Source organism: Etheostoma spectabile, unplaced genomic scaffold, assembly GCF_008692095.1.
Source record: "Etheostoma spectabile isolate EspeVRDwgs_2016 unplaced genomic scaffold, UIUC_Espe_1.0 scaffold00000695, whole genome shotgun sequence".
Classification (NCBI taxonomy): domain Eukaryota; kingdom Metazoa; phylum Chordata; class Actinopteri; order Perciformes; family Percidae; genus Etheostoma; species Etheostoma spectabile.
In genome coordinates, this window is record NW_022602632.1 from 1,208 (window position 1) to 16,772 (window position 15,565).

Below are 15,565 nucleotides of genomic sequence, written 5' to 3' on the forward strand. Positions count from 1 at the left end.
TGGTGTGTTAATCAGGTTTTGATTCAGACCACAATCATCAAGCAAAACTCTATAGTAATATACTGCACTTTATTCTTCATATTATTAAAATTGCTGCAGGTAGCGGTCCTATAATGTTTTCGGTGAGGAAGGAAATTGGTAAGGAAATTCAACCAAATCAGTGGTATCTCAGAAGCCTTTCTTTCCAGATATGTCTATCAACCCTTGAATGTGCTTCGTTCTCACAATTATTCAAAAAGTTGCCTCATTAGTGATAGCAGCTGCTTAAAATTCTATATTTCCGTCAAAGAGCCAACACGCTTTCATTAAATGTAAATGGAACTCATAGAATAACGGATATAAATTGCTGTCAAAAATTGGGTGAACCACTGTGCAATGAGTCGCTGTATAAAATGGTAAAAACTTTTGCTATTTTGTGCAATGAAAAACCTGTACTTCATCCTTTTTCTCTACACTGTAGTTCATCAAAGACCCCGACATAGGCCAGCATATCTATGATGCATTACCTGTTAAACAAATTCAACACAGAAGATGCTCAGTGAAACAAAGGACATTTAATGAAAAAGTAAATTACCATAGGTCAATGTCACAAATGACAAAACCCTTGACAACAGACTTGAATCATTTTCAATGACAAAGAGACTTCCCCCCATCAGTGGCCATTGAGTATCTTGCTGCTGTTTGTTACACTGTGTGTGTCAGGGCTCAGCAGAGCTCCCGCTCTCCCCTCTGGGCGCCACACTGGTATTATTGGAAAATAATTGAGTGATTATAGCCAAGGTGAATTATTGGGAGGGGACTAGCGGAGGCAGAGGGGAGCAGGATAAAGGATGATATGGGTGGCATTGAAATACAGAACACATGCGTCATGGAGAATGGAGCAGCAAGGTTAAGATGAATACATAAATTAATGAATGACACAATTGTTCAGAATGTTGATTCATGAGATAAATCGAAAAAAAGAAGAGACACAAATGACTCTTTTAAGACTGTTCAAAGAGGTATAGAATATGGAAAGAGAAAGAGGGAATGTTTGTGAGGTGTTTTCCGGGAGGGACGTAATAGAGACATATTGAGTTGCAACAACAGCTTATTTCTCTCTCCTCTGCTTCCCTGCAATGGATTTATGACTGTTGCAGTGGCCTTTGGGCTCCAGGCTGTTCTCAGCATGAGAACCTCCTAGCAATGCTCTCCCTCTGCGCTGTCAGCGTGATGCAGCACACACACACACACACACCACACACACACACACACACACACCACACACACAACACACACTTGCATGCACACATGCACGCACCCATGCACACACACACACACACACACCACACACATACACACACCACACATACACACACACACTGTCTCCAGTGTCACACTCTCATAACCACACAATCAGAGTGCGTGACGTCCTGCCCTTGACACTATGCATTTGCAGATTTGCAGACAGCAAACACTCCCCATCTAGGGGAGCTGTGTGTATGTGTGCATGTGTATGTGCGTGCGTGCGTGTGAGTCTGTCCCTAACACCCAGCCTGCAGGTTAATAAACACTGATGTGTATCTAGCCTATCACTACTTTAATGCTTTCACCTCTACACTTGCTCTTTATCTTTGGTTTTGGTTTTCAGTCAGCTCCAGCTCTCTTGCTCTCTCACATTTACCTGTCTCAGGTTCTGATTTAAATTAATTATTAATGTATACCTTACATTGCTCTTTGCCTCTCTCTGCCTTTCTCTGACATCCTCTCTCTCTATCTTCTCTCTGTCCTCCGTTTCACACCATTCCGTCTATTTCATTCCCCAGTGTAGGTCTGTCTGCCATGTCTATATGCCATGTTTTGTTTTTTTCCCGGACCCCTCTGACAGTTGCTGTCTTTCTTTCTGATGTTTGTATCCCTGGGTCGCCACCGCTGTCATGGCAGGAGAGAGGTAAAGGCACCGGAGCTGACAGCAGTGCAGAGGAATGGCAAGCGCTGTGGTCGCAAGATCTCTAATAACCTGTGCATGTCCCCATCAGATCCTTGCTCCACCATCCTGACCACGGTAAGAGGAATATCATATTATGTTAAAAAATCATTTTAGTACCTAAACAAATCCCATGACACAAAAGGCCAATGTATCCCCTAACACATGGCCAATATTCTCTCATTTCCCTACTCTCAACCTCAGGCCCCTAAGTTCCTACTAAAGATGCAATCGTTGTCATAAATTTACCAAAAATGGCAAACATTTCCTGACAATTGCAGTTTTAGCAAACATTCCTCCAACAGGAGTAAATAGTACATTTGCTGTACTGCTGAGAATGCATGGCAATGGGATTTTAATGTGGGATTAAATCAAAATAATCTACAGTGCACATTTTCATCATGATGCAGAAAACATGTTGCGCCCACATTTGAAATGACGTTTACATTATTTTTGACTACAATAAGGATGACTAATGTGATTTCAGTTGTACATTCACTTTTTAGACCAATAAAGCTACATGGCACAAAGTAATAAGCTGCCTCAGGTTTGTCCTTAAATGTATGCACTGAGAATTATTTGGTTCTTACCAAGATAAAAAAACTTAGATTTAGAAGTGTTAGATAATTATCTTATTTTAAGAGTGAATTTCTTATCATCTTCTCATACTATAAAATAACATTTTAAACATCTCTATACTTAATTTTACATTGCCACCAAAGCAAATACATAATAAATTGACTTCCTTTTATTGTCATCCATTGATCAAAATGTGTTCAGTGGTGTACACTGAACACATTATTTCCATCACTGCCATTACAAGTATTGTGCATAATTAAGATGGCTGTAAGCTCCCTTTGAGGACTTTTTAATCTAGAAATATTGACACTTTCTAGAGACAATTAATTGATGTTGAGACAATTTGTTTTGCTTCACTAGTATTGATAAACTGAACCAGATATTGAGCCTGCATGGAAAAATATGAACCCTGAGTTTGTCATTCAACTGTATCAGAAGTTAGATGTGCTTTTTAATATGGAATAAGAGTTGGAACTTGATTCACCATCTGTGTGGAAGTAACTTATTGAGTTTTTCTTGACATCTTTAACCAAATAATTAAGTCGGGCTTCCAACTCTAAATATTCATCAACACTGTAAAACATAGACTTCTGTATGTACTACTGCTACTGCATTTACTCAAATTCAGTTGGAAGTAGAATGCACAATGACACTGGGACACAGATGTACATTTTATATGTGTGTCATTCTGATGATTTAGTATTGTGTTGTCTTCAGGTGTATGCATGGAAGAGGGAGAGAACTGGTGCTCTCAAATCAACAGGCTGCAGACCCTGCTGGATAAACTGGAGTGCAGGTATGAAACTGTTCCTTCTGTATCATTTAGGTGGAATTCGAGGGATAAGGAAATATGAGCACAGAGCAGCAATATTTCGACCCTTTTGTCCCCCTAGATTATATGAATGCATAAATTCTCATTAATACAAATAAAGGATGTAGCAGCCATCAACTTTGTTGAGCAGGCAATGGAATACATTTAATAGGAAATAACAAAAGCTGTGTGTGGGCTTTTGTCGTGCTGTCGCCTACACAGAACTGCAGGTTGTGCACATATAGTGATAGCTGTAAACCTGGCTGCAAGGCTGCTTTAACAATTACAAGATTACTTCAGACACATGGATTTCACTTGAATAGTTCAATGTGTTTTTTCACTATAATGTCTGAGATAAGGAGTCAACTAAGTGCTTGAATCGAGTCAGCCATGATTTGGAAAACAACTACCTGCTTGGACAATGTGTTTTCAGTCACTTAGGTCTTATAACTATATATTATGTCAAATGATGTACATTTCTGTTCCACTTTGCACTGACAGTATAATTCAGAACATGTCTTGTTGTGTTTGTATTGATCAATAACAGCAATGGTGCATTCAAAGCATGTAAAAACAATGCTTTTCCAAGAGGTATTGTTCAGATCTGGATCTGTGTATCCATCAAACACAAAGCACAGTCACCTGTCAACCTGTTGTTTCTTGTTCTTATTCTATAACCATCCTTGCTACCACGTCTTAAATTCTCCTTCCTCTCTCCTGCCACACCTTCTGCTCCATCACTTCTCTCTATGTTTTTTTTTTCATTAACTCCTGATATTGCCATGTTTTGATGTCCATTTTTTTTCTCTCCTTTCGAATCTCTCTAATCATTTTTCTCTCTCTAATCCTCACTTTTGCCAAGCCAGTGGGACTCAGAGTGCAATATCAAAGCAATTCATGACCTGCAGAATTTTCTGAGTGCAATAACCATGCCCACACTTCAACGCCGCCACCACTATCACACACACCGTCTGTCCATCTCGCTCCCTTTCTCTCTCAAATACAACACAATGAGTTTTCTGCACACGTACTTTCATTATCATAACATCATACATTTATGGACACCATATAGCCTAGGGATATTGGTGAAATAATCACGTGTGGTGAATGACATGTTTCCCCACTTGTTTTTCTTTAAAATTACAATGGCATTATTGAATGAATGAATGTAACCTTTATAGCTCCATGAATTTGTTTTGCACAACGGCCTTTGAAAAATGTCAAATCCCAAACCCATTAGATATCATATCAGAGCAGAGCAAAAGGAAGAAAAAAAAACATTACAGTAACAAGTGCCATTCACAACTTAGTAAATTTCCTTTGCCTACTTTTATGTACAGTACCCCATCTGGACCCGCAGCCTGCAAACTGGTGCAATTTGCCCATAAGGTGCAAATGACTGCATGCAAAAAAATATGGTCAATCCATCAGTACTTTTTGTCTTCATGTGACTTCTTTCTTGGATAATAAGGCTTTTCTTAAAGTAGCTAATGCTTTGGAATGGCACGCAACACAAGTTCAAGCTCATAAATGTGTATAAATTACTTAAAAAAATTACTTAAAGAATAAAGTAAATAATGTCCATTTCTCATGCATCACTGACCATTCTTTTCCCATGTGTTTACTAGAGCCAACATCATGTTCTGCATATATTCATATTTGATGTCTTCTTGTTTCAGGGTCCCAAGCTGGAGCCGCTGATGAGGACACACTGGCCAGCACGTACAAGTCTGTAAGTCAGCACTGGAATAAAAACTGTATCTGGAACACTGACCACAGTAAAGAAATACCTCTAAAAATACCTAGTAAAGAAATACCTCTTGGAAACATTTTGTTTTTATGGCAGGTTGTTTTTATTGGGCAGTTTCATGATTAAAGTAGAATGATTTGTTGTCTTGACAGTTAGTGATTATAACGATTTAGCCTCTGGGGGAAACATTTCTAAAGGGTTTCTGTGTAGCCAGTGGGCCAAGACTTCCTCATCCTCATTGTCCGTTTTATTGTCAAAACCTTTTGTAGGTGTTGTACTGTATGTCCAGATGACATTTGGCTATTACATACTGTATACAAAAACATCTGCATATCAAAGTAGACAAATACATAAAAAAACCTAAGCTTAATTGTCATCAGAGATTGCATTTGGGCCATTTTTTTCCTCTTCTTTTGATCTCCACATGGACTGTTATGAACATTTTATGAACGTTATTAAAGCAAAATATTAAAAGCATGATCATTACAATACTAAATCTTAAGATGACATTATAAAGGTTCATTAATGTTCCAAAGCCACCACACACCACACACCACACACACACACACACACACACACACACACACACACACACACACACACACCAGGAGCAGAGATTGGTTTACATAGATTTCTTGTCCATATAAATCAAGCAATTTACAGAATTTCACAGTAGTCCAGCACTCAAGGTTGAACTACTGTATATAGTCAGGCTTCTGCAATGTGATGTTGAAATGTGACACTCCTCTGCCTGAGGCTACTGGACAGCAGAGTTATTACGTTCATAGAACAACTCTTTTTTTATTTGACTATGCAGTGGCTGGATTCCATTGATTTCGACTCACTCTGCAAATCAAGTGAATTAAGGTCTCACTTTAGTGGATAATTGCTGACTAAAACAATATTTTCCCATTTTGTTCATTTTAAAGGAACCACACTTAGCTTTTTTAATTTCAATTCATTTTGCATATCTCTACATGAAAGACAAGGAGTGGACAAACATAATTGAGTTAATGCCACCGTGGCACTGTCTAAACATGAAAATATTATTCATAACAATTCCATTTTTCCACTCTAGCTATGTATTTAACTTGTGCTTGAACTCCATTCAATGTCCCATGCTATGAAAATTTCACTTTATGATGTTTTTTAATGTTAATATGTGTTCCCCCAGCCTGCGTATGGTCCCCCAGTGGTTAGAAGTGGCAGTAGACGGAGCCCTGGGTATCCTGTGCTTCCTTTGAGAAAATGAAAGCTCAGACGGGATCTGAGCTGGAATCTTGCCCCTTATGACCTCATAAGGGGCAAGGTTACCACCCCTATCTCTGCTTCGCCCACCCAGAGAATTTGGCCCACCCATGAGAGAGAGAAACGTCATGGCTTTTAAACAAGCAAAGTGGGAGTTTGTCAAGGCCACACCCCCAGCCTCCACCAGGCCCCCTCACTCTCTCCTCCTCAAAAGCTACAGACTCAGAAATGGCACATACTAAGGAAAGCTCATTGTGGGACTGGCTCTAGTGGCTGTAATTCTGCACCAAGGCTACATTTGGGAAAAGAGATTTCAGATACGGTTTTAGGGAACCACTAAGGTCTATATAAAAGTATCCAAAGAGCACCACGTCATGGGACCTTTAAGGTAGTCCTCTTTTTGCTCTTTCTGATTGTGACACCCTTAGTAGTCACAGTATTTTCCAAAAAAGATGACAAGATATCACTTCAACTATTTTTCAGCTGCACTCAGCTGCAGAACATCTGTATCCTTCCCAATCCAAATGATACTATAACCTCCTGTACCAGCATTTCTAAAGTCTGAGTTTTTTGGGAACTTTTTACTTATATCTATCTCATTCCAGCTAGGAAAATCCATATATCACAAGCCTCAATGTATAACAGACATCAGTGCAGCGTGAAGCAGATAAGGGTCAGTTATGTACACAAGGCTCACATTAAAATAAGAGAGAGTAAATAAAAAATGTCTTAGTTTGGGTCTGAGTGTTTCTGGTGTAAGAAATGAAATTGGTGGAAAGAGCAATGTTTTTCTTTGTTTCTTTAGGATTTTAGAGTTATCTTCCAAAATGAAACCCAGTAAAAAAGCAAACAATTTTGAAAAAAAAGCACAAAGACTCAAACTACATATTTCCGGCTTGCCTGCCTTCGTGGAGTCTGGTCATGCAGATGGTTTGACTTGATTTGCTGAGGTTTTGATTAATTACCTGTAATGTGCATGCCACTGCAATAACATTGAGGTGAATGTAATTTCTTTGCTCCTCAGGACTCTGAAAATGTGCATTCTTATTCATACTATTTTTAAGACAACCTTCACAGCGAGGACTCTGGGTTATTGCTTTTTTCAAATTCATTTTTAATGCTATGAGCATCATGAAATAGATCCATCCTCCTCCTTTATTGAGGTGGCAAGAACAATCTCAGGAGATCTTAAAACTTAACCCACATGGCACATGCAACCACAAATCTGTATCACTGCTAGTTGCGGTTGATGTTGCTTGTCAATTGATTAAATTATTTTTTAATTTTTTATTTTTATAATTTCAAAGTGTCTTTCTTTTCCTCTGTCAGGAGGTCCATGGATTGATATGGAAAGCAGGTGTTATATGAAAATTTTCATGGCACATTGAGTTGATAAGTTGAAAGTGTTGTCTTCACCAGTGAACTCACACAAGCCACTTTCGGTTGTTGTTACACATATCTCTGGGGTTTGTGTCTGTGGTCATTTTGTGTCACTTTGTAATTTTTTGTAGTATCTTTTGTCTGTGGTTGTTAGCCCTTTTGTGTTGTCATGTTGTGTCTTTTTGTGGTCGCTTTGTGTCTCTATGTAGTATACTGTGTCTCTTTGTAGTCATTTTGTGTTTCTTCATGGTAAACATGGTCTCTTTAAGGGACATTTTGCAGGTGAAGGTGACCTGGGCCCTTGGCAATTTGGGCCCCTAGGCCTGTGCCCGGCAGCCCAGTTCAGGAATCCATACATCAACCTGCTGTACACAGTGTATTATATAAAGAAAGTGACAAACTGCCCTGATAACACAAATGGAATATCATGGCAACACAGTTATTATAGTGCACAACATTTTGTCAAAAAGTGATGAGGACATAAGGTTTTATATGTAATGGGGGGATTGGTATGAGATTAGAGTAGATAATTAAAATGCATAATTACCCATTAAAGGGCAATCAAAATCACAAACCTACAACAACAAGCTACAAAAATAAGGCTGCATAAAATGGACAACCTTGTCAACCATACAAAAGATTAGATTACATACATACTATACTTACTTACTATACTATACATACACATACTATGCAGGGGGTCTGGAGGTCTTCTCCCAGGAGATTTGTCACATTCACAAATTTCAAAAGTTGACAAAAGCGAGAAAGTGGTGGGGACATGACCCCAGTGACTCCGGTGTAAATGAGACCTGATAGTGCAGGTAGTGTCAGCATTGTGTAATGTACTATTTTTTCTGTGTTTTTCATAGCTTAGAATTTACGAAGGGTCCTTACATTTCACTTAGATTGCTTTGCAGTTGGTGCCTCCATCTTACTGTGTGCAGCTGTTTCCACTTGGTTTTCAGATTCATTGACAAACAAAACTGAATGTACTGTCAAAGTGCCTTAAGTGAGCACAATGCCAAGAGATGTAACACTAACATGTGGTAGTGACATATGAGCCCTCAAGAAGGAAGAATCAGTTTGTCATCAAACACTTTAAAAGTATCTTGATAATATCTACACAAACACCTGGACCTCAGGGGGTGATGTGAGCCTACACACACACACACACACACACACACACACACACACACACACACACCACACACACACACACACACACATACACACACATACACACACACACACACACACACACACACACACCACACACACACACACACACACACACACACACACTTCTTTGGCTGCCAGTGAGTCATCTCATAATGTTCCTCTCTCTTGTATCCTTGCCAACAGAACATCCTTCTTGTTCAGAGGCAGATGTCGGTGACCAATGAAGATCTTGACAACTTCCAAAAAGTACTGAAGAGCTACACTGACGCCACCGCAGCCCACTCTGACAACCTGCAGTGAGTGTCTTGCTTGTCAGAAAAAGTAACATACTGACTACATTGAGTCAGACTCTGCTGCTGAGGTTGTTTTTTGAATATTGAGGCAAAGGTGAATCAGGGGTTTGAATTGTGCCAACTATGCCAAAACGGATAGACAGCTACTGTCAACGAAAAAAAATTTTTAATAATGTTTTTGTTTTTATGAGACCCCAAATTGTGAGAAAATGAATTAAATTGTTTCACATTAATAACCCATTTACAGAAATACTTTCACAAAGTTGACACTGTCACTAACTTATTGTATAGAAATCAGGGCAAATTTACTGTAACGCCATCTGCTTTCCTGTAAGAAGCTTTGCTCCACGCGAGTTATGCCTGACATGTCTCAAAAGATTCCCACATTTGACATTTACAGAAATTTAGTATCCTCTTCTTGTCCCACTCTACTTTTCTTCTTTATCCTGATGACAGTGTGTCCGTTCAGAAGCTCCCGGGAAAGTTGAGTTACATAATGTATGAGTTCTGGCAAGACCGCATCTCCTGGATGAGGTCAGTATTTTGTGTGTGTGTGTGTGTGTGTGTGTGTGTGTGTCTGTGTCAGATATTGGCAGACTGTTTGGCACTCTTAACTGTTTGATGAAAATGTTCCCCACCAGTGAAGATGAGCAGATGGCCCATCTCTCAGTCAGCACACACATACGCAGACACACACGGGTACATTGGTTTAAGCCAATCCGTGGAGTAAGCAAATCAATGAATATATATTAATCCGCACAGACCTGTTATGTTTGATAAAAATGTGATTTAAAAAAAAGTTTTTTCACCAACCAGTATTAACATTTACAGTTACATTTTAACAGTTTTACAGTTTTGACTGCCTCCTGTGTCAACATACAATAGACACCAACACTTAATATTAAATATCTCATTTAAATCTCCATTGACTAACTGTTTTTTTAAATGCACTTTGCTAAAGATGATGCTCAACTCTGATTTCCTCTAAACTTTTTTTTTTTTTCTTTTCACTTGTATTTTGCACCTTTCTTTCTGTCTCTATAGCTACCTGCAGTCCAACAGCAGTAAAGACTTTCAGCGCTGTGTCATTGACATGCTGGAGGATGCTGAAGTAGTTTCTACCATGTTGCTCCCAGGTTTGTATATTATTTGTGTCTGCGTTCACATCTGTCTCAGTGTGAGATAAACACATGTAAGATATATTCAAACTTCCAAAATTGTGCAAGTTGGACTTTCAGTGACACATAGTTGCAAAATACAGTTTGTGTAACATTTACTTTTACTTTATTGTTTTGTGCCATTTCGTGTGTTTATGTCGGATTTTCCTTTACCTCATTTATCTCCTTTACATGTGTAGAGGTAGAAAAATATCCTGATATTTGTACGTTGGAAACGATGAAGACCTCAGACATTATGACATAACGATTGGTGTGTTCGTATAACACACATCCAGTTTTGGCACAGTGATGGCATATTAGACCCAAACTCCTTGGGTGCTGAGAAGATGCTATACATTCTGCTCATTGCCTCTCGGATCTGTCTTTTGCCTGCTGACAGACTCCCCTGTGTCAACAACAATTCCAAGTCTTTTGAGGAATACAGTTAGAAAAATAGCCATGCTATATAATGGAATTGTAAATGGTAGCCAGAAGTATCCATATCAGGGATCTGCTTACATTCACCACACATTGCAATTCTTTTGACATCTTGGGCCATGCTGCAAAATGTTTAACCATGTTTTACTAACAGGAAATGGTAGAATTTGCCAAAAATCTTTCTAAATCTGTTTCAATACCATCTACCACCATCTTAAATTTTTAGCTGTGTGTAGCTCCTTCATTGCATTGCATTGTGGGACAATAGAACAATCAACAGTCAACACTAGAAATCCCAGGCTGAGTTCCAAATCATATACCTTTTGTTATTTAATTTTAGTATGTAGTGCATCTGCCTTTATATATGCTGTGCAAGGAATAGTGGGTCAGAATAGCCAGAAAGCATACAGCAAAACCCGACCGGATGCAGTAGGACATCCAGGTATTTTATATGTTCAGATGTACTAAGACACCTCATTTGTAGAAATTGGGGCTGCGTCCAGAATTTCTTGGCCTCCTGACAATAAATCACTTTGAGAATTTGGTTATTGAGCCTGAAAGTAGAAAATGTTTTCAAATCAAGGCATTCACTGTACAAATATTTAACGTTTCTGAGTAAATAAATATCCCATATGGGGATATGCTCTCTGGACTTTGCTCACACTGGCTGTTGACAGTGAGCCGGTTCTGATGTTTTGCAGATATGTGTGCATTGCCTTCTTTTAGAGCGTGTGGAAATAAGTCCAGCAGGCAACCTTATTGGTAATGTGACTTCCACCTGACACATATTTATTCTCGTCATCAAGCCCTCAGCAGGACCAACACATGGCAGAGTAGCACGGATCACTGACACTCCAGCCCAGGCATCAATAACGACTCTTTGCTCTCATCTCGACATTTGATTCCTTTGTTGCACACCTCTAAATATGCTTCAGAAAGTGATGTGGTATAATAATTATTTCTGTTTCTTTTAAGTCCATTGCAGATGATGATTTAGCTGTGTGGGCTGCACGGTTTGCACTCGTTGCTAGGTGCTGTACGGGGTTGTTAACTTCCACATCCGTGACTCGCATGCATGCTGACTGTCTCCTGCGTCAAACACATAAAGCCCAACTAGTGTTTGTAAATTAGACAATTTAGCATAGCATTTGTGGAGCTGACAGAGAAGAGACATTCTAAAGTAGGGCCAGTCACTAACATCCTTTAGTCTTTAAGTGCTTATTTAAGGTAAATGCAAAAAATTCACCTTGTTTTGAAAAATCTACAATAACTAGTTCAAAAAGCCTGGAAAAGTTACATTTTTCAATGTATATTGTCAATATTCGATTAAATTAAACAGTGAAACTAAAATGTGACAATGAAATAATCACACGTACGTGGTTTTACTGTAGTGTTTACTGTACTTGCATTGGCATTGAGTGTTTCTTTAATAGTTAAAAAAAAAAAAAGGTTTGATTAGAGTTATTGACAACCAATAGTAGGGATGCAACTATTGATGATTTTAGCAGTCGAGTGTACCAAATATTCCATCAATTAACAAAGTAATTGGATAAGAAATACTTTACTTTACCTTGCTTTATTAAAGAGCTGTAGTAAATATACAAAAGAGAAAATAAGATAGGTCTCTTAAAATAAACAACTAACCGGGTCATAACCAATGTGGGTCCTGCCTTTGCTGTTATCGCCAAAATATCACCAATGTCGCCCACATTAAGCTTTGTTTTGGCTCTGCGGAAACCTTTGGGTGATGTCACGGATACTACGTCCATATTTTATGCAGTTTATGATCATAACTAGCAATCATGTTGATTTATGTGAAGTGGGTGCGTAGCGGCAGTTTTAGTTTTTGTTTCAGCTTGAAATGATCCCAGACTTGTGACACTTACAAGTATCCATTTGAAACACAGCAGGTACATAGTTTCATGGATTAAACTCTTTGCGTCAATGATTTTTAATAATTGAATTACTCAAGCCATTCAAGGAATCACTTCAGCCCTAAGTGATTGCAACCTGGCGTGAGGGATGCTTGCTTCATTGCCCGTTCTTGTCCACGAGAGACATCATTAGTAGGTTACTTGCTGCTGAGGATAAAATGCCCTGATTGGGAGAAAGACGCACGATATAGTTTACAAGGTGCACGTCAGAAGCGCAGGAAGGATTCGACTCTGGAGTCAAGAATAGAAAAATAAATAAAGTACGATATTATGCTGCTCAAAGCAGTGGCCATTATTGTGTGTGTGTTTGGGACAGTCACCCAACGAAGCCTTTATATTTTTTCCAGAAGGTGCTTTGCACTGATTACCACTAAGAATCTGTTCACAGCTTGAACAAGTGCTACGCTTGGGCTGGAATGGACACCATGGTACATACTGTAAAATCATTTGCTTTGTATTTGCCCTGTATTGGCAGCACTTTGACTATCACAAAAAAACAAAAAACAGCGGAATAATGTGCACACAACTTCACAATCCTATGTCTTGTGTCTATAAAGCTGTGATTTTTTTTTGTGATTAAATGTTTTAATTGCCACCATCCCCAAATGATGAAAATCATGTACACGTCAGTCCGCTAATGGAAATGTTTAACTGACAAATTGAAAAGTTACAGCTTAATAAAATGTAAATTACATGAACTATTTTAAATGTACCCTGACGTTTCCCTCAGGAGTCCTAAATCGAGTTACACGGTAGATTGGTGTGGGGTGACCTAACTATTTTTTCTCTGTATGTGGTTCCTCAGCTTCCTGGTGGATTATGACTAACAACTAGCAAGTGAATCCAGAATGTCACATCTCCTGCCTACACTGTCACACGGACAAAGACACACTGGTGTATCAAACCTCTCACCCACACATGCAACACGCAAACACACACACACATACACACATACACACACACACACAGACAAACACACACGCACACAGACGAATTAAAAGGCATCCATGTGTTTGAAAGCAACAGGAGACAGAGACAATGCCGTCATACAGCGTTCTCCAGCAGCATCTTTTAATGTTCCTCTGTCTACGACAGCTTATTATTGTGCCGCTTATATCAAAAGGGATAGTTGCACCCTATAGCCGATACTGACTTGAAAGTGACTGATTCTCTGCAATGCAAAAGCCTGTCTCTTACCCGGCCTCCTCTCTCCTGCAGTGTTTGTCCTTTTATTATGCCAGTGGAGAACAATCAAAAAGAACCTAGTATAGGCTACTAGAGCACATCCAATCGAGATGAAAATTACCATGCCAGTAGTGTCATTGTGCTTTTGATGAGTTATTTACTGTTTGAATACAATTACAGTAGGAAGAATCAGCAGAGAGGATGAAGAGATGAAGGTTTCCGCAGCCTAAACATGCATGCTGATGACTGTGGCCAACAGCTTTCAGTAATAGTTCCTTTAACCCTGGCTGCACGTGCTGTATGATACTGTAGCACTGTTATTCTTTCATTAGCTACTGTCATGTGCACAGAAGGTAAAAAAAAAAAGAAAGCTATTGATAAAAAAGCTACACCTGCCCTGACATCTGCAGTATAGACTAGTGGTCAGTTTATATTAGTTACATCTCCTCTGAGACACACTCTTTGTCTCAAAAAGTGGGGGTATTAAAAGGGATTAACACTTTGTGAGATTTCATTGCATCACTAAGTTATAATGACAGTATATAATGTATTTATTTTGGTTATGGTAGAGTATTCCATCTGTACATATGGAACACGGATATATTCATATTTCTGTTGTGTCTTGGTTTCGTAATGTAGCCTGTACCCCACCAATTGTAAACAAACTAAAAAGCAACTGTAATAAAATCATTAAAGCTACTAATTGTTTTGACAGGTGAAAAAGCCTCTGAATCTTCATTTTGACAGATAGTTATCTCTGATAGTGCACACAGTGACGAATCATGTAATTATTATATCACTCGTCTTTTTAGCACTGATTTTCACCCAAGACGTATGTCTGGATGAATAGCTTGTTTGGTGTTCTTCAGCAGGAAGTTGCTAACTTGTCTCTCTGCCATCTGGTGTCAGGAGGTAATTTACAATAAGTTTCTCCAGGCTTTTTTGTTCTCAGACTTGAAAGGAACAAAACAAATGTAACAATTTTAAAGAGGATTAAAAAGCTCAGTAGAGTGTCCAAGTTGGATTATTCTCAATGGGTACATCACAAGCAACTGCTTTCACATTACATATTGTCATTTAAATCAATGTCAATACCAACAATATTAAATTGATGCTTCTTTAAGTGGATTCACCAGTGAATTTGAGGTGATTGCATATACCAGATGAGTCTGGATTTAATTCAAGTAAGGTTTAGAAATCCAAATAATCCAATAAACAACAAAACAAAACATATTAGCCTGAAATGGTTTTCAATTCTTTACCATCAAAACTCCATTTCTGTTCATACTTTGACCAAACACTGAGATAAGGACAGCACTTAAAATTAATTTGAGGTTTCTGTGGATCACACTAGACACTGACCAAGATTACCTGTATGAGCAGAATGCAGGACAATTATTGAGTCCTACAGACCCAACTATGACTACTATGACCCGTGTATTAGCTTCGCCAGGTTCAACCCATTCTCATGAACGGGTTATGTATGATATCGCACGAATAGTTATGCACACTAACACGTACAAAATCATATGGAAACTAGGAGACAGCCAGCTGGTCACGAGACACCAGCTACTGAGCGGCAGATGCTAACTGTTTAAGCTGCTTCAGAGCTTTGTGACGTGGGTGCAGACCTCCGTCACAGCTC

General features: G+C 38.9%; 1 protein-coding gene across 1 annotated transcript; it reads left to right on the forward strand.

Moving 5' to 3' along the window:
* Positions 1–1,867: 1,867 nt before the first annotated feature.
* On the forward strand, positions 1,868–14,643 carry LOC116674563 (N-terminal EF-hand calcium-binding protein 1-like; the record flags this gene model as incomplete). The annotated part of the gene is made up of 7 exons (XM_032506970.1): positions 1,868–2,044; positions 3,263–3,341; positions 5,036–5,088; positions 9,097–9,209; positions 9,663–9,740; positions 10,251–10,342; positions 13,541–14,643. Coding segments are annotated over 7 exons (621 nt in total), but the record flags the coding sequence as incomplete, so codon positions are not given.
* Between the last annotated feature and the right edge of the window lie 922 nt (positions 14,644–15,565).